At 41.5% G+C, this 20,769-nt stretch overlaps 1 protein-coding gene across 6 annotated transcripts in view; it reads right to left on the minus strand.

Annotated features, from left to right (window-relative positions):
• Positions 1-20,769, minus strand: part of DOCK4 (dedicator of cytokinesis 4) — a 525,542-nt gene that overhangs the window by 133,337 nt on the left and 371,436 nt on the right. For all 6 annotated transcript variants that reach the window (XM_054559683.1, XM_024249890.3, XM_054559685.2 and 3 more), the window contains 6 exons: positions 17,842-17,939; positions 17,644-17,727; positions 17,367-17,467; positions 14,914-14,995; positions 13,372-13,542; positions 8,772-8,964 (listed from right to left, as the gene is read on the minus strand). In XM_054559683.1, coding sequence (XP_054415658.1) covers positions 8,772-8,964; positions 13,372-13,542; positions 14,914-14,995; positions 17,367-17,467; positions 17,644-17,727; positions 17,842-17,939 — 729 coding nt within the window. The remainder of the gene's footprint in view (positions 1-8,771; positions 8,965-13,371; positions 13,543-14,913; positions 14,996-17,366; positions 17,468-17,643; positions 17,728-17,841; positions 17,940-20,769) is intronic.

Here is a 20,769-nt window from a genome sequence, read left to right on the forward strand (position 1 = left end):
GATAGGGTTCTACCATGTTGGCCAGGCTAGTCTCAAACACCTGACCTCAGGTGATCCACCTGCCTTGGCTTCCCAAAGTGCTGGGATTACAGGCGTGAGTGACTGCACCCGGCTATTCAGTAGCTTTTGTTACTGTATCCCGATCCCTAACCCATGACTCGGTCAGTATCTAGTGTTCTTGAAACATCTATTAAGCACCTACTTTGCACCAGGCACTATTAGGGAAGCTGAAGATATCATTGTGATCAAGGCAAATAAAGTCCCTGGCCTCTGGGGTTTCCCATCTGGGGTAGAGGAGGGAAACAGACGTTAATCAATGAAATACCCAATTCTCTATTTCATTATAATTGTGCTAGGTAATTCAAGAAGCAAAACACAGTGTACTATAAAAGTGATAACTGAGTGGGTAGGGCAGCAAGATTTCTTGAGAATATGAGAGACTAAACCATGAAGGATAAGTGGGAATTAACTCTATCGGGCAGGAGCTGAAGAAAGTGGATTCCAAACAGAGAAAAGTAGCAAGGAGATGAGATGAGGCAGGCGGATGGGGCCACATCACAGGGCCTGGAAGATCAATTCCGGAGCGTGTGCCCTAATAAAATAGAACCGGGATGTGAGTAGGAGCTGGGAGTGACATCATCTGGTATGTTTCTAAAGGTAACTTTGGCTAATAGATGGGTAGGTGAAAGGAAATACAGGAAACAAGGAGAGAAAGGACAGAGGCAGCTCAGAGCAAGTGCAGCTGGATTAGAGAGGAGGCAGTGGGGGTGTGGAGAAGCTACAGAGGCATGTGAGGTGTCTTGGCCAGGGACACACAAAGGGCAAAAGGGAGAAGGGAACGACTCTGAGGCTTCTAGGTGGATGGTGCTGCCACCTACTGAGCCAGGGAAGACTAAGCTCAGAGAGAAAAAAGTTGAGATTTCCATTTTAGACATGCTGAGTTTAAGAAGCCTGTGAGATATCCATGAGAGATGTTAAGAGCACAGTTGGATACTCAAGTTTGGAGCCCCGAGGAGAGATCTGGCCTAGAAATATAAATGTGAGAGTTGGGTCAGCACATGGACGGCACTAACTGAGGCTAAGCAGGTGGAATGAGCCCCAAGATTTGCTCAGATCTCCCTGCTACATGGCACCCTGGAAACTTGCCCCATCACAAATGCTGCTTTATCATATTATAATTATTTGTTCGACATCTACTTTTGTGCTTTACTGTAAACAGACAGAGGACAGGGACTCTATTGGTTCAATTTGTTATAGTATTTCCATCATAATATATTTCTAATATAATACTGTGGAGTCTGCCCATAATAAATATTTGTTGAATGAATGGACTCCATCATGAGTTCTACTGGATATTACAGGCTACTGAAATAGAGCCTGGCATTTCTGTCTTCAGGTTTAAACACAGCTTAAACAGGAAGAGTGAGGAGGCCCATTATCAGTCTGGTTTACAATGACTCCATCTGCTGGTGCTTGCTCTGAGCACGGGGAGACAGCGATTCCCACTACCTTGCAAGCCACAGCAGCTGCCTGTGACACACATGCTCCCCATCCCTCTGAAAATCTGTGCAAATGTGGATGAGCGACGTGTAAGAAATGAAATGATACAGGTGTCACCCTTTCCCCAGTAATGTGCTGTTATACTGTCAATCAGCATTGAGAAGTTCAGAAACATAGTAAGAGAACTAAGTTGAAAGGGAGTCTTGTGACTCCCAAAATATGTGAGTTTACATTTGTTTTCAAAACCCACAGTTAAAACCTAGGGGCAACTATGATTTCAGTGAGGCATATTTTTCATCTTAAGTTCTATGTCCAGGGTGAGGTGTTACCTAAAACTATTAATTTTATCTTTGCCCTGTCTAGAGACAGATGTAGAAACTATTTTTCAAAGATACATCTTTCTAGGTTCTTCATTAAGAACATCCACTTAAACATGGTTATAGCTGTTTAACCTTTAAGAACAACAACAAAAACGGAAAACCCAAAATCATTATGTGGGCAAATCTTTCATAAAATCCAAGAAAAGAGTCTGAAAAACTGTGGAAACTGTTAAACTTTCAGCAAGTGCTTTCAGAGCTCCCTGATGATGAAGAACACCTGGAAAGGCCTTCACCCCTGAGGTTTTTTCCCTTTGGAAAAGCCTGGGAGAGGGAGCCAGAGGGGAATACAGGTAAGGGGGAAGTGGGGGGGGTGCGGGAGATAAAGGGATTGAGACTGAAGGAACAGAACACTAATGATTTTTAGCCAAAGGCTTTCTTGAGGTCCCAGGTAGTTTTTGAAAATATACTTTTATATTGGATCATCACAAATTCCATATTTAAAAAAACGAAGGTCTGTACATTTTTTCCAATGGTCCTGCATTATTACTCTGCTTCTAGAGAAAAAAGAAGCCCTTATTTATGCAACTTTATTCTTTATAAGGACTCTCTATTTTGCAAGCCCTGGCTAGCAGAAAGGTCCTAAACAAATGTCATTTTTAAGAATAAAAGAAATTTAATCACTTGCAATGCAATAAAACCCAACACTAAACTACACTTTACAGTTCTCAGATATAAAAGCTACTAGGCACCCATCAACCGTAGTAGGATTTTATTCCTGAAGTTATCAAATTAATAGAAAAACCTATCAAACATCGTTTCTTTATATTATGGCCTAAAATGTCGGGGAGGGCATTAATTCTTAGAGTATACTTTAAAAATAGTCTAATAGTCTACCTTTCTCTTTCCTTCCCTTAATTTCTTTATTGCAGTTTTGTATAAAATCCACAAAATTCTTAATGGGGACTGGGGAGTTTCTGCCAAAAAGAAAACCAATTACTCTTGACTACTTTAAAAAATTCCTACCCTAAAACACCTGATTTTTTAGCTTGTAGGCAAAAGCAAGTTGTACCAGCAAGCTTCTCATCAATGGTACATGATCAGTGCCTTTAGGTCTTTATACTTACTTCTATTATCTGTGCTGGGACTTGCCTGATAAACTGTTCAATTCTTCCAAAGTAGAAACATATATAGCTATTTTTCAGCAAGAAAATAGCTCAGCATTAACTCCAGCCATCTGTTAAACAAATCATCAAGTACCAAGCAATGGTGACAAATGCAAAGTGAATGTAAAACCCACAGCTCTAGCAGAATCTGACCTTGCAAAGTCCGGGAGACCCTGTTCCTGACATCTCGCTACCATGCCCTAAACTATGTCTCTCGGCTACCCTCTACACTTCCTCCTTCCCCAACAATCTCTCCGCATCAAATCTACCCTTTGTCACTGCCAAAGCTGTCTTCTCCAAAACTATTTAGACTCTTCTATTCATGGCCTTCAGCAAATAGGAAGAATAAAATTTGGGGGAGAAAGGGAAAAATGAGTTGCTGATTTTTAATGCTTTAAATAAATCCACCTGGACCCCAGATTATTTAGGAATTAAATACCAATCTATTTAGATTCTAAATGTTATCTGTGTCCTTCAGGTTTGGTCAGATGTTCTAGAATTTGACCTTGGGGGTGTGACTAAGGGGGTGATTCAGTCCTCCTGCCTGCTCTGTCCAGCTGTGAGGCTGCCCAGAGACCCTCAATGCAACCTGGCTTGAATCTTCCCATGACAACATTTCATTCCCTTCTTTGGGAGTGACATTCACATATATCCTTCTTTCTGTCTTCTCTATGTGTTAATATCTACTCTAAGCTCAACCATGACTATTCTGCAGCCATGCTTGTTCCTTGGCATGCCTCCCCTGCTTTTTTCTCCTTGGGATTCGTGATGGTTAATTTTAATGTGCCAACTTGTCTGAGCCATGGGGTGTCCAGATAGTTGGTTAAACATTTTTCTGGGTGTGTCTGTAAGGAAGTTTCTGCAGGAGAATCACGCTGGAATTGTTGGACAGAATTAAGCGAACTGTCCTCCCCAATGGGGTGAGCCTCATCCACTCTGTTGAAGGCCTGAATAGAAGAAAAGGCTGAGTAATGGAGAATATGCTCTCTCTTCCTGATGGTCTTTGAGCTAGGACAATGGTCTTCTCTTGCATTTGGACTTGGACTTGAACTGTAACTTATACCATTGTCTCTCCTGCTTCTCAGGCCTTTGGTCTCAGACTGAAACTATATCATCAGCTCTTATGGGTCTCCAGCATACTGTCTGCAGATATGAGATTTCTCAGCCTCTATAATCATGTAAACCATTTCTTATGACTCCTTTCCGTCCTTCCTTCCTCCTTATTTCCCTTCCTTTCCTTCCTTCCTTCCTCCATGTATATACACACACACCCTATTGGTTCTGTTTCTCTGGAGAAATCTGACTAATACAGGATTCTAATAAAATGTCAACTTTTAGAACTTCCTAGATGTCTTGATGGGCTTGTAACATCTAAGCTCTGAAAAGCTTTTGAAATTCATTTTCTTAAAATGTGAGCCAACTGTACTCTTTGCTCCCCCCTTTTTTTGAGACAGGGTCTCCATCTGTCAGACAGGTGGGAGTGCAGTGGTGCGATCATGGGTTACTGTATTCTCAACCCCCTGGGCTCAAGTGATCCTCCCACCTCAGCCTGCTGAGTAGCGGGGACCACAAATATGCACCACCACACCTGACTATTTTTTGTTTATTTTTTGTAGAGATGCTGGTAATATCTTAATTTCAGCCCATTGAGAACAATTTGGACTTCCACCCTATGGACCAGTAGGATAAGAAGTTTGTGTTGTTTTAAGTCACTAAGTTTGCGATTATTGTCACAGCAGCAATGGGAAGTGACTATACCATAACTGTATCTAAAATGAGTCTTATTTCCATATTTTGGTGATGCTATTGTTTTATAATAAAAGAATTTTTTTTTTTTTTTTACCCATCCTTTGTCATTTGGATACAGTTATCTCTGGGAAAATAAGATATAAACCTAGGGCATTCAATCCCAAGTTCCCCATCCCCCCAAAAAATCCTTTTGCTGTTGTAAAAATTGTGTACGTGTGTGTTAATTTTTTTTTTTTTTTTGAGATGGAGTCTCGCTCTGTTGCCCAGGCTGGAGTGCAGTGGCATGATCTCAGCTCACTGCAAGCTCCGCCTCCCGGGTTCAGGCCATTCTCCTGCCGAAGCCTCCCGAGTAGCTGGGACTACAGGTGCCCGCCACCACGCCCAGCTAATTTTTTGTATTTTCAGTAGAGATGGAAGTTTCACTGTGTTAGCCAGGATGGTCTCAATCTCATGACCTCGTGATCTGCCCGACTCGGCCTCCCAAAGTGCTGGGATTACAGGCGTGAGCCACCGCGCCCAGCCTGTGTGTGTTAATTTTTTAAATGAAAGGTCGGAAGTGTTAGGCTTAACCATTTTACCTTTTGTTTTGAGTGGACTACTGGGCCCTCTTTTATTATAGTTCTTTAGTTATACAGTTTTATATTGTCCCTCTTCTTTCCCCTCCAGTCAGACAGAATCAGCCTATTTTTGTGAGATGTACCAAGGCCCTTGTGAGGATCACACTCTCCAGTTAACCACAACCCAAGATACCACGTCCTGTTCTCTGACACTGTCTGTGGAGCCTGCTGTTTGCATTTCACATCTTCTTTTCCTTCCAACATCTCCTCTTTCAACTAGACAACATAAACATGCCCATCAGTCCCCTAAGTCCACAGTTTCTGATTTAGAATGCCAAAGTCACTAGAAGCACTTTCCACGTTTCCCTAGCAGTATTGTGTAGTCACATGTGATTTAAACAGAAGGTACTCTGAGCCCTGGAAGGCTCTCAGGGATACTTCCTAGTTTTCCCCATGAAGATGGGCTCCTTCTTGATGTGTTCTGCCCAGCCCATCTATACATCACAGTCTCTGTTTTCTTCAATGATGAGTTAGGAAACACCAAGCCAAGCCACATCCTGCTGCGGCAGTGACACAAGCCCTTTCTCTGTTGAACATCTGCACGTGCTAAGGATTCTGTTGATCATGAGCCACTGTTGCTTCTCCATAATCATCCTCCATGGTGAGCTTCCCACACAACATGAGCAGACAGGATTTCCTCTTCTTCTCTTCCTTTTCCATGCCACCACATTCAATTACCGGTTTCCCTCCACTGGCCCTGAGCCTCTCTTCCAGGGCACTGGCACAGACCCTGCAGGGTCAACATTTCTTGGGTCTCATGAGTCCTTCCATCCCTTACCATAGTACACACTCTCATCAATTCCCACGGAACCCAACGTTCTTTATCCTGCATCACAGCAGGTTCTTCTCTGTGTATCCTTCTAGTCCTGATTTCTCTATTGTCTATGGAGCATCAGGAACCAACAAGGAACTGGGCCCAAAGACAGATTACATTGCTCAGAGGCAATGAACACAAACCCCCATAATATTTTCCTTACATTTGAAAACAATTTTGATGACTGTCTTGCTCTTTTAGTGCAAGACTTTAACTTAACAAAGAATTATCTGGTCAGTGTGGGAGAAATAAGGCAGAAATCAGCAATTCCTCTGAGACAGGAGTGAACTTTTCTTAGTGTGGTGAAAGCAGGGTTGGTGTTTGAGTTAAAGTAGGGTGCTCCGTTGGGACCTACATCCCCTGCACAGTACCTGTTCCCAACCCCGGAGAGATTCCTGAGTCACTGCACAGAACCCTTAGGACTCTGAGCAGCAGAGTCGGAAAACCACTACAAGAAATATCTTTTCTCCAGGATATGTTTTTATTGGGAGAAATCGGAAGGTTGAACTTTCTTTTACATTGTTTGAAGTGCTATTTCAGAAAAAATAATTAGAAATATCTCAAAACTCCTTCAACAGGAGAAAAAATAAATTAACTGTGATATGTTCATACAGTGGAATATCATACAACAGTAAAAAATAATGAAATAGAGCTATATCTAGTGGCATCGAAAAATATAAAAGTATAATATTAGGCCAGGTGTGGTGGCTCACGCCTGTAATCCTAGCACCTTGGGAGGCTGAGGTGGGCGGATCACCTGAGGTCAGGAGTTCGAGACCAGCCTGGCCAACATGGTGAAACCCCGTCTCTACCAAAATACAAAAATTAGCCAGGCATGATGGTGGGTGACTGTAATCCCATCTACTCAGGAGGCTGAGATGGGAGAATCGTCTGAACCTGGTAGATGGTGGTTGCAGTGAGCTGAGATCGTGCCACTGCACTCCAGCCTGGGTGGCTAAGCAAGACTCCGTCTCAAAAAAAAAAAAAGTATAATATTAATAAAAATAAAAACACTCCAAAGAGTGACATACAATGTAGTGTTATCATTTAAAGATGAAATGATTTAAAAATTTGTAAAGAAGAAAAAAATCATACAATATATTTTTAAAGCTATGTAATAAAGGAATAGAAAATAGGAACCATAATCTCTGATAGCGGAAATTTCTCTGAAGGAAGTGGGATCCTAGACAGGAGGACCTTGAGTATATCTGTGATGAATTTCTTATTAGAAAATCTAAAGCAAGGCCGGGTGCGGTGACTCATGCCTGTAATTCCAGCACTTTGGAGGCCGAGGTGGGCAGATTACAAGGTCAGGAGTTCAAGAGCAGCCTGACCAACATGGTGAAACCCGGCCTCTACTAAAAATACAAAAATTAGCTGGGTGTGGTGGTGTGTGCCTGTAATCCCAGCTACTCAGGAGGCTAAGGCAGGACAATCGCCTGAACCTGGGAGGCAGAGGTTGCAGTGAGCCAAGATCGCGTCACTGCACTCCAGCCTGGGCAACAGAACGAGACTCCGTCTCAAAAAAGAAAAAAAAACTAAAGCAAATAAGTAGAAATGTTAAGATTTGTTAATGATTTGCCATTATTATGTTCTATTCTTAAATGTATGTATAAAATATTTTACAAGAAAATATGTAAAAAATTGTTTACTATATACAAAACTATTTCAAAAAATCATACATACACACACATTCATATGGGAAAATCATTCTTTTTTTTTGAGACAGAGTCTTGCTCTGTTGTCCAGGCTGGAGTGCAGTGGTGCCATCTCGGCTCACTGCAACCTCTGCCTCCCAGGTTCAAGCGAATCTCCCGCATCAGCCTCCCGAGTAGATGGGATTACAGGCACCTCCCAACACACTCGGGTAATTTTTTCGTATTTTTGGTAGAGATGGGGTTTCACCATGTTGGCCAGGCTGGTCTTCAACTCCTGACCTCAAGTGATCTGGCCGCCTTGGCCTCCCAAAGTGCTGGGATTACAGGTGTGAGCCACCATGCCTGTCAGGGAAAATAATTATTAATGGAATCTATTTTAATAAGTTTTTTACTTGGGATGCTGATTAAAATTTCTTAAAATAAACTTTAAAATGAGGTTAGTACTCACTCTGTTATTTCTTTGGGAAAAAAAAAACAGAAGAAAACAAGAGGCAATGGAACTTACTAACAGTTATTATAACAAAATTAATTTGAGTCACTGACCACTTGTTCTTGGGGTAAAGTAAAAAACAACAATAATACAAAGTTTCATACAGCTTCAGAACGTAAATTGATGAAAAACTTTTAAAAACAAAAGAGACAAATAAGGATCCTATCAGGCACCTGTAAGCATCTCTGAAGGAGTGTTAAATCCCATTAAACATAAAAAGCAATAATGTAATCATTAGTTTTCACTCTTTCCAGAAATAAAGTTTTAATTGTCATACTTTTGTTTTGACTACTAAATACATTTACCATCCAAATAAACAATGGTTTTGAGAAAATGCCTTTTAGTTTTTTGTTTTTAATTGCATCTGCTGACCAATGGCTACAAGATGTACAAAATGGCTTTTCAGAGGCACAATTTCCTCCAAGAGACTCAGCACCCTCCAAGAGACTCAGCACCCTACCTGGGTTGGTATAAAGCTGGCTTTCCACGGTTTTGCCAATGCACTGCAGTTTGATGGCCTGCAGGGAATCATCCACATGCAGGATGGTCGGCAGACTGCCCAGCGTGTCCTGGACCAAGTTGGCTACTTCCCGGACATCAAAGAGCTTCAAGAGTTCTGAGTACACGGCAGGGAAAGAGCTCAGAAACACAGCCTTAAAAAGAAGAAGACATTTAAATCAACTCCCAGATACGCCATGAGAAATATGCTGCAAAACGTCAGTGAGTTTAAGGACCGTGGCAAGTACTTTCGAATAGTAGGAATACAAGTATGAAATGTTTCTGTTACCTAAAGCTAAAAGGTAAATTTTTAAAAAGTGCAGCAGAATAGGACAGTTTTTGAAAAGTACAAAGCAGCAGCATAATAAAAACTGGGAAATTTTGGAAAATCACTGACATTAGCAAAAGGATTGACAAAAACCTCACAGAATCAGTGAAGTGCATCACAACTGAATAGAAAGAATGCTCAACCAAGACCTGGACTGTAGTCAGTTATATTCATTCCTTTTGGAAGAAGCTTTCTGAAATGCTCACTTAAATCTCATTCACGTTTAAGAAACCAAACACATTAATTCCTCCAAAGCACTCCATTTCTGATTTAAGAAAAAACACAGGACAGGGCATCAGAAGACCTAAGTTATATATAGTATTAGCTTTGCTTCCAATCAACTCTGTGACTTTGGAAAGTTATTTGAGCACCCTTTAGTTTCATCATTTAGGCTTTAGTTTCATCTCTTGTAAAACAAAAATATCATTACAAGAACCCCCTGGGTTGCTTCAAGATCTATTTTAAACCAAGAACTGTGTGTACAGACTAAGAACAAAATTTTTATGTAAATAAAAAAAAACCGATCATCATTTTTTATGGGGAAAAAAGATGCTCATATCAAATCTCAAAGGGCATACTTAAAAAATTGGGCTAGGATTGTACATCAAAACAAACAAAGTCAGCCTTTTAAAATTCCATAAAAGGAGGGCAATGGAAGAAGAGTCAACTAGCTTCAACTGTACCTAGTCAGGGAAGGAGGCACATGTTTCTAACATGCTAAAATTCAAGTGCTAGTTGGCGTACCAATGAGATCTGGCTCCATCAGAAAGTAGGTCGCGTTTACATGTGCTGATGATTCAAACACAGACTCACTCAAACTCAAATTTAAGAATTTTAGTATTTATTTATACAGCAGCAGCAAAAATATCTACAAGAGCCAAGATCTGTTTTTGATGCCAGCACCATCAAAATACTCCAGATGCTATAAGTCAACAGCGATGGCCCTCGGCTCTTAAAAATTATAGATTTACTTAAATATATTTAAAGTTAATAACTTGATATTCTCTGTTACAGCCTGTATTTATATAACCTTCACGTCACCCTGCAGAGAGCTGAGTCATACTGATGAAGTTAAATAAAATGAGCCCAGCTTTCTGATTATTGAAAAGTCAACTAAGTTGATTTTCCTCAGGTATCCCTTAATTTATCCATTATTTCTTTATTTACATGTCTTGACTTCAAAAAGGCATCTGAATGTGCTTACAGTGTAAGATACACATAGAACAGGATGATTAAAAAGGATAAAGAACAAGTATCTTGTGATGAGAGGAGGAAGACAGCTGTGCCACGGCAAGCTGAGAGTTTTTACTGCAAGTAAAAATAAAAGTACAATTTAGTTTTGACCTTCCTGGTAGCCAGGACACACAGGGAAAGATAACTATTGGGAATTGTCTAGCAGGGTTTGGGGCCTCTATTCCTTCTGACATTCTTCTTCTTTTAGGGATCTTGGGTTAGGGGGTGTGTGTCCATGAAATGGAAAGCTAAGAACCACTGCTGCACCAGGTGGGTTAGCCCTTAGTCCTTCCAGGACAGGGCTAACAAGAACAGTCATTGGCAAGTTGCATTTGGGGCAGGAGGACTGAATGAACTTCCCCAGTAGGACCAGGATGGATACATCGGTGGGGCAGCTTCCCAGCAATCCAACCCAAAGGACTGTGGGGATGGCCTCTAGAAGACAGGGTTTGCCCTGAGTTGTAGCCCACATGGAAAAAATGCAAAATGGAGCAAGGAAACCAGATTTCTGCCTATAAGGCAGCTTAATAGTAAAGCTCGGACCAATTCAGAGCCAAATTTTAGTTGGCTGTAAATGTGGCAGGCAGGACTCTAAGATGACTCCCATGATCCTCTCCCCTGGTGGTGTTCCTGTGATTACATAATGTCACATGGCAAAAGAGATTTTGCAGATGTAATCAAGATTACTCATCAATTGACCTTAAAATATGGAGATTTATCCAGGTGGGCCTCACCCAATCACATGAGCTCTTAAAACAGTTTTCTCCGGCTGGTAGCAGGAGAAGTAGTGAGAGAGATTCAAAGCATGAGGAGGATCTGACATATTGTTGCTGGATTTGAGGAAGGAGCAGCCATGTGCGAAGGACTGCAAGTGGCCTCTGGCAGCTGACAGCACCTCCCCCCACCGGCTGACTGCCATCAAGGAAATTCGGACGTTAGTCTTCTGAAAACAAAGAAATATTTCTGCCAATAGCATAAAAGATCATGAAAGCAAATTCATTTCCAGGCCTCCAGATAACACATGAAAGCTAACACTTTGATTTTGGCTTTAGGAGATCCTAAGGAAAGGACCCAACCAAGCCTGCCTGGAATTCTGACCTATACAACTGTGGGCTAATAAATGAGTGTTGTTTAAAGCCATTAAGCTTATGGTCATTTGTTACACAGCAATAGAAAACTAACACATCAGATCCATTGAATTAGTGGCACTGCCTCTCCAAAGAGAGCATGGGATCAAAAGGGAACCTGGTACGGACAGAGGTGTGTGGCATTTCTTGTCTTCCCCAAATACAGAGAGACAAAGTTCTCATTGCTTAGCAAAGAAAACTAACCATTTTATCATTTTATATGGATTTTTTCTTAGCATCAAACTAAACATAAATTATCACATCAAAATATACAGGTAAGTGATACTGCACAAAATAACAGAGAATGTTATTTTGTAGAGTTTACAAAGATATTCAGAAACTTTATGGACACATTTACATATTATCTCTTGATTAAAAGCTGAGAGCAAAAAATATCAAATATGATTCTTTGAAGGTGCTGAAGTTGTTTCTAACATTTGCTGTGGGATAGAGCTCAGAGAATCAAGAGCAGTGGGAGTCAGTGTGTTGAAGAGGTGAGAGCAGAGCTGCTCCACTCTGCTGTACCCCGGTGGCCCAAGCCACCTTAGGGGGACCTCCAGGATCCAGTGGTACAACTAAGGTAAAAAAAGTCTCCTGAATCCCTAAGAAGAAACCATGCCTTACAGTTACTCTTAAGAGTCAGAAAATATTTTTCAGGTGTGAGTTAGGCAAGTTTCATCTCTGTAACTGATAAAGGGTAAAAAGAAAAATCTCAGGGTGAAAACTCAAATTCTGAATTACTTTGGTAGAGACTGTAAACTTCTAAGAACTCTGATCTGAAGGAATGCATGGTTAGCCTGGTGGATTATCCTGCTCAAATATCAAGTGCTGTCAGCAGGGTTTAGCTAATAGTGGGCAACTTGACACTGAGGTCTCTGGCAAGTTCCCATAGTGCAGTGATTGTACTCTTGACTGCAAAGGCCAAAATGACATTTAAAAGAGCCTGAGTTGTATCCTTGCCCAGATGGAAGATGAGTCCACCTGTAAAAAGAAGAGAAGCACAAGAATAGACCTCTCAAGAGTCAGAAAAATACAGCACATTATCCGAGGGCTGGTGCATTCCTGGTGTTTTGCTTTCTGAACATCACATAGTACCAAATCACAACGATACTGTTAAGGATCTAATTTTGTCTCCTAATCTCCCTTTTTATGTCCCAGTTCTCAATGATTACAAGTTTCTCTAGCCTCTAGGGCATGGTAAGAGGCTGCTTCCCCTTCCGACAGGTTTTTAACCAAGTCATTAGAATTAAAAGTATACAAAAAGTATAGGGAAAATATTCAGAATTACCTCATGGAACATATTCAAGGCCATGCTATTTGGGAAGTAGATGGATCCTGTTCTTAAAAAAAACATGTGGGGCTACTTCCAGTAATAGAGTTTGGCGGCAGCAGCAGCTCTGCACTGGTCTTAAAAGATCAGTCCCAGGATGATTAGGGTCAAGTTCAATAAAACAAAACAACATGCAGCTTAGCTGAGTCCAATATAATGATTCTCAAGTTGACAGATTAAAATGCAGTGAGAGGCTTGAGGAAAAGAACTGCAAGAGATTGGCTCTAGTGAAATTCCTTCCCCAGGGCTGGTGGTGACAGCATGTCCAATCGTCAGTATGTGTTCTGGTAACTGGAAATGAAGCTGATGCAAACCAATAGCCTCTCCATGCAGAGAGAGAAGGGAAAGGCAACCCACTTCTGCTCAGCTGGTACGCAGAAGGTAGGGGAATTTTAAAAGTCTACTCATAAAGCTGGTTAAGCTACAAATATAAACTGGAGCTATTGACTTCTGATGGAGAACACATTTGATTACGCTGCTGTGTAAAAATAAATAAACTGCACTTATCATTTTCTTCTATTCAGCATAGATGAAAAGAAATTACCTGTGACTGAGATAATGCTCCAGACCCTTTGCTCTCTTGCGAAAGAAAGAAACGGACTGACATGAGAAGCTCCTGAATGCAGCAGCGGAATTCCTCTTCGTTTTGCCCACCAGTGGCAAGGGAAAACAGCCTTCGAGATTGAACTATATACTTAAAAATGTATTCTTGTGCCTTCAAAATACAATTTTTTAAAGTTACTTTCAAAGGAGACAAAGAGTATTTATTTAGCAATGACACAGCATAAAAACCATGGTATGGCATTAAACTTATATATTATTCATGCAGACACCAAGGCCTTGTGAGGCTTTTTTGAACAGTATTTACTTTTAGGGGGAACAGCCACTTTTCTCTGATATCTAATGAGAGAAACGTATAGAAAATTTAAAAACACTTTAGCCGGGTGCGGTGGCTCATGCCTGTAATCCCAGCACTTTGGGAGGCCGAGGCGGGCGGATCACCTGAAGTCAGGAGTTCGAGACCAGCCTGACCAACATGGAGAAACCCCATTTCTACCAAAAATACAAAATTGGCCAGGCATAGTGGCCCATGCCTGTAATCCCAGATACTTGGGAGGCTGAGGCAGGAGAATCATTTGAACCTGGGAGGCGGAGGTTGCGGTAAGCAGAGAATGCACCATTGCATTCCAGCCTGGCCAACAAGAGCGAAATTCCGTCTAAAAAAAATAATTAAAAAAAAAAAAACATTTTATCATTCTGGAGTATGATGAACACTAAGTATTTTCCACCCTCAGATGTTTTTTAAATTTAGTCAACAAAAAGATAACTGTTTTTTAAAAAATAATTTTGTTTTGACAGGTAGTACTCTTGCCACTTAGCATTTTACCTTCAATCAGCCCCAAATTACAAATATATAATTCTCAAAATGCTATTTTATAAAATGTATACATTTTCTACTTAAATCTACTGACACCAAATAGGATGGTCCTCAACAACAGGAATCAGAAGACTACCAGGGCTGTTACTGGACAATTCCTTTAAGAATTTGTACTCTTTTTCAACATGTTTGCAAGTAAGGGATTAGTATCTCCACAGACAACTGAGCATATAGTGCCCAGCAATGTGGGCAGTGTTAAGCCACAAGACCCGGTAAAGCCTCAGGTTTCCTCATTATAATCCCTGCTAAGCCACCCTATTTGCTCTTAAAATTTAACATAAATGGTTCTCCGATGGTCTCTGTCAGGTTGGTGGAAGCAAGAGCCAGGAACTTCTAAGCTTAACTGCCCCTATATAGACTTCTCCCATAAACCCTCCCTCTCCTGCTCATCTTAGACTTCACTTCAAGTGCTCTCCAGCCCAGAGGAACAAGGATTCAATCCTGAACAGTTTCCGGTAGACTACCCTGGCAAAGCCCCCTTCAAATTTCATCAGCTCTCAAGCAGTCACAAACTGATTAAGATCCTTGAATTGGAATGTAAGTAATATATCATCACCCATTACTGTCTGTGTAGAGGAACCAATTAGTTTAAGCATCAGCATGCAACAGCTTTGTTAGACTCTGCTGTTATCAACAGCATGTTATCACCTTCAGCACCTCCTGGATATGCTCTTGCCGCTCTGCTTCTGTGATCCGGTCCACGTACCATTTGAGCACTTTGATGAGATCTCTAAAATACAGGGGAAAATGTGCAGAATGTAGAATCGGTGTAATTCTCAATTAAATGCCAACAAATCCAACGCTTAACTGTATCATGAGGAGGCTTCTTTTCCCATCAGTTCTCACATTTTCCTGTCAATCTGCTGTATAATAATTTTACTAAATCTGCAGATCAACACTGCCACCCTTTTCAAAGCTTAAGAGAGAAACAACACTCAATCTGGACATATTCCACAGCCCTGCTGTTTCTGGTAATGCCTCCAAATGGGTGAACACAAATATTGGAGAAAAGGACTCTGGCCAACCAAGTGCCTGGCAGTGAGACTGCCATGGTCAATACTGTAAAACTGCTCATTGGGATTTCTTTCCCAGTGACCACGTAAACAGCTGGATGCAATATCATTGGGCTGCAGGCAAAACGGGGTGGGAAGGAGGGATGGAGACAATGCCTCCCCACTGCTATGCACACCTTATGGATTTATCAAGCCAATTTTCTGACCCATGAGAAGAACATGGCTTATGTCAATATGTGCCTTAGGAGAATTTCTAGAAAGGCCAAGGTATTTTTTTTTTCCTGTTTTGAAAAAATGTAAAAACAACAGCCCACAACTCTCAAGATGACAGTCTTACACCTTGAACTTTGGTCAGTTCTTGGTTTCTTTTTTTTCTTTTTTTTGAGACAGAGTCTTGCTTTGTCACCGAGGCTGGTGTGCAGTGGCTTGGCTCACTGCAACCTCTGCCTCCCTCCTGGGTTCAAGTGGATTCTTCTGCCTCAGCCTCCTAAGCAGCTGGGATTCAAGTATGCACCACCACGCCCAGCTAATTTTTGTATTGTTAGTAGAGGCCGGGTTTCACCATGTTGGCCAGGCTGGTCTTGAACCCCTGACCTCAAATGATCTGTCCACCTTGGCCTCCCAAAGTGCTGGGATTACAGGCATGAGCCACTGTGCCCAGCCAGTTCTTGGTTTCTAGGAAACAGTTTACCCAGCAATGTTTCTCTGGGTCAGGGGAGAATACTTGGATGTGCCAGCAGGTAGATGTTGGTGGAGTGCTATTTTTTAAGATAACATGCCAGTGAGTTTCTGATCACCCCCAGCCTAAGAGGATTCCACAAGCCTTATTTGTCTTTTTAAGATCCTGCTTTCCTGGCCCACCGGAAGTGTGAGAAATTATACTCTTGTTTTCTAGCTTCCAAAGACAATTTAACTTGGAAGCAGTGACCTCCTCACACTAGGGCCCAAATTGTTAGGCTGAGTGAGCCGATGTTTCAAAACTATTCCTGCGGTTGCATTTCACTCTCAGCAAAAAATCACACTGATAAACTGTCAAGTCTAACAAAAATACCTTCATTCATTTCGATGTTGGAGATGTCGATCTTAACCTGTCATGGCTGAGAATATCCAAGTAAACAGGATCAAATGCTTATCTGATAACCTATTAACCTTTATATATTACATAGATGGGGGAAGGATATCAACCTGATTTCATGCTTTTTAAACTCACCTCAGGGAACAGTCAGGCATGTGCATGCCCATAGGTGCTTAAGGTATAAGGTAGAAATACGGGAGAACAGCAAGGACCATATTGGACTGGGAGACAGACGATGGGGTACACTCCGAGGCTATTTAAGCAGTTATTTGTCAAACTAAAAGAGAGAAGCTGTGGCCTCTGGCAATTATCAACTATGTTGAGAGGAGGCAGGCACTAGCTAAAGTGCCTGAGCATCACCTGAGCTGTGGCCTCCGGCAATTATCAACTATGTTGAGAGGAGGCAGGCACTAGCTAAAGTGCCTGAGCATCACCTGAGCCAGTAGAAGAGGAGGAGCAGTTAAAATAGCAGCTCCTATCAAAGAGTAGATCCCAATGACTACATTGCCTGAGGCCAGGGACCAGGTCTTCACATCATCAGCATAAAGTACGGTGCCTGGCAAGCAGCTGGCACTCAGTAAATCCTAACATAAATGAATGAATGACTTTCAGCAGGTGTGAAGGAAAAGGTTGTTTTCCATTCATATTTCTTTCTTATGAACATTTATAATCATCAGGGAGTACAGTGATGAAGTGGGACGCTTAACAGCCAAAGTGAGATAACCAGACATTTTAGACCAAAGAATATCCAGTGAAACAGAAATAAGAAGGAAAGACTTTATATTTTAGGGCTCAGGAATAGAATTCAGGAGGTTTTTTTCCCTTTTTAATCAAAATAAGTTCTAGCCATTTAAAAAGGGTGTGTTAGCAGGGAAGAGACTATCTCAAGAGACACTTCAGTAGTGCTCCATTTCTTCCTACACTCCCTTTTAAATTTTCCTATATCGCCTCTTCTGCTGAGAAAAGCTTGAAAGGAACCACTTCTAAACTAATTACAAGATACAGGGCCTTACCTGTATGCAAGTGCCCCAGCAAAATGACTCTCAATGTAAGTGTCCATTACAGGTTTAAAATGATGAAATTTGCTATCTTGCAGCAGATTTATTATGTGAACCTAAAAAAAGAAAATTGAGCTTTATAAAACCAAATGCAAATCAAGGTTTTTCTTTTTTTTGCTTCTTTTTAAAATGAACTCTTACATTATTAAGCGCATGTTTCTGAACCAGCCTCATGAAAGTCAAGATTGAGAGACAAAACAGTTAAAATATAATTAAGGGAATTTGAACTTACCAAAGAATCAAACACTTTAGACCCATATTTTTGGGAATTTTCATCTAAAATTCCAAATAAGGTATCCAGTGTATCCTGCAGAAACTGTTAGATAAAGAAGTAGCAAATGAGTAAATAAGATACTATCTGTCTTTTTCCTCCAAATGTTCTTTATTCTATGAATCTCTGCAAGGAAAACAGTAATGAAATACTATATACCTTTACTATCTCTGAGCCATCGATTTCTTTTAATTTAGAGAGACAGCCAGTGATCTTGTCTGGATGGGTTCTCCATTTCAAAAGATCAAGCATATCACCTTTCAAAACAGAAAAGGAAGATTAATTGCCTTAATAGAGAACAGGTCCTCACATGAAAGCGTTCTGCTAGTAAAAGTAAAATTCTTAACACATGTGGCTCCCCTCTCCTAGCCACTCAAGTTGCAGGCTCCCACAGACTATGACTAGCCCTCTCTCGGATGGCATTTATTTCACTGTATTCTGTTTCCTCCCCACTGCTCTTGACTTACAAACTCCTACTCATCCTTTAGTCCTCATCGGATGTTGCTTCATTTTGGAAGCCTTTCCTGAAATCTCGAGCTAACTGTCCCTTCTACATGCTTCCACATCACAGTAGCACTTACCTTACCATTACAGTTGTTAGTGTATTTGTCTATGCCTCACCTAGACTGTAAACTCCAAGAGAAAAAAGCCATGCCAACCTGGGCCCTACTGTATTCCCAGCACCAAGAACAAATCAGGCAGGTGACAAATATTTGTTGATTAATTTTTCTGCCTCCTCCTGGAAAGATGAGTTTCTTGAGGGCTAGGAACCTGCTTTATTCCCATTTGGGTGCCCAGCAGATAGCACGCTGCCTAGCAACCAACTCCACCCAGCAACAAAGGTCTTCTTGGCAATGTGACCCAAATCTTGCAGACTAAAAGAATGGTAACAGGCCCAGTGATTTCTCAGATCATCCAGGGAGCTCTCAACCTGAGAAGAGCAGCTCCTGGACTCCATGGGCCATCTTTCATCCCTGAGTCCAGGTAAGCACAGGGCCCAGCTCTTTAACCCTTTCCTAAACAGACATGCGGGCCTTAGTCCAGCAGATCCTCAGAGAACCTCTTCACCTGGGGAGGGAATAAATTTATCTTTCTTGGGCAGAAGTTACAAAGGCTCTGGGAGATGGTGTCCATGCATTATTAGTCTCCAAAGCATGCAGGGAGAGGTGGCATCTGGAGGCCAATGAATGCAGTGAGAACTGAAGGCTCGCGTGTGCCGAGCACGCACAGGGCAGCGGGACCTGGTAGAACTGGCCTCAGGGCGCGGTGGAGCCGCCAGACTAGACTGGCCGAGAGAAGAGCCAGGACAGAATTTCCAGGCAGAAAAGCAGGAAATTCACTTCAAATCACTTGTTTTAGCAGAAACCCAAAAGGGACCTTCTGAGAAACAGAAAGATGAATGAGGGAACAAAAACTCCAAACCCCCCAAAACCCAGGAAGTAGGTAAGATGAGAAAGAAAAAGAGAATATAGAGAACAGAAGTGAGAAAAAGCATTAAGAATCTCAAGGAGAAAGAGAAGCAAGCTCCACCAAAGCCAGATTCAAGAGAAAAACCTCAGATTTACTATTAATAGTAAGGAATTCAGTACCAAACAGGAATGTTTATCTGCAACAAACACGGGTAAGAGGAGGAGGAGGAGGAATTAGAATGAGAAAAATAAAGGGATTTTAAAAATACTGACTTTGAAAAAGAGATTTATGATGTTTTCATAACCCAAAAGCCTGAAAATGTTGACTATTCAGATGTAATTCAGACATCCTGGGGTATGACTGAAACCTTTTAAAACTGATTGGTTATATTTGGCATATCAGATACTTCCAAAGAGTGAGACCCAGGGCGACAAAGGCAAAGCTCTATTGTTCTCCCCAGTTTGCTGCTTCCCTCCCACCTACTTCCTACTTCCTGCATCTCACTTCAGGAGGCCTCCCCTCCCTGGCATCTTCTCTTTCATAATCCCTCGTGCATTTCCCCTGCCATTCACTCCTCACTTCCCACTCCACCCCCATCCCAGCTCTCACTCCTCCTTTGTGTTCTCTTTCCCTTCCTTTAAAGTGAGGCAGTTGCAGGGGCCATCAGGACCCTGCTCAGCGTGAGGAGTGTGGGGAGGAAGAAGGTGGCTATGCTGGCTACGAAGTGGCAGCAGCGGAGAATGAGGACTAGGGCCCATTTAAGTAGGGCTGGAAAATAGATTACAGGGGTCCAGAAAATGAGTCAGGACGCGCCTGCCCATCCTGCCTGCAAGAAGGCTGATGAATCTCTACACTGCTCATGATGGAGCACGTGGAAAAGCCCAGTAGTTATGTCCATCTGGATGTAATTAATCATGTATGCAAAATACTTCGAGTTCAGGCAAAATTGCTGTATCCTAGGTTCTTGCTTTTGCCATCTGAGGATGTTAGTTGCAAATTAGGGGCTACAACCTATCACAGAAAATACCAATTTCTACATTCCATTCAACAGGCATTTACTAGGTGTATATTATGTACCTACCCTATCAAGAGCTATAAAATTGGAGGATGCCATGACCCCTAATCCTCCAAACCTTAAAATCTCTACCTGTTCTGGCAGTCACAGGTGCCTAGCATAGTGCTCTGACCTTGGTACACTGTCCATGTTGGACAGCGCAAAGCGTGTGCAGACAGACACACTTTGGGAATTCTGAAATGCAAATTTGCTCTAGGAAACTGCTCCTAGAGACCATATCACTTAGCAAATGCTGAATTGTAGTAGAAATAAGATTTGTATATTTTCCATGTCAAGAAAAATGAATACATAGCAATTTAATTCCAATTTGGAACTAGATTACTTCGACACAAAGATGTGTGTTTAGCATGTAAATTTCAGGAAGACCAACTAACTTCCTTCCTCCTTCCCATCTCTTGAAACATGCATTTCCTGGCTCATTTGAGCCATTTCTCATTGACAAGGTTAATCAAAGCCAAAATAATAATGAAGCACTTATCCGTCTGCAAAAATGAGCCAACCATTGCATGGAATTCCGATCCCACTTTCCATAGAGTGAGATGTTTAATATAATTATTTCATAAGTTGTCTTTTACTCATATTTACCTGAAAATGTTCTCTAC

This window comes from Pongo abelii, chromosome 6, assembly GCF_028885655.2.
Source record: "Pongo abelii isolate AG06213 chromosome 6, NHGRI_mPonAbe1-v2.0_pri, whole genome shotgun sequence".
Classification (NCBI taxonomy): Eukaryota; Metazoa; Chordata; class Mammalia; order Primates; family Hominidae; genus Pongo; species Pongo abelii.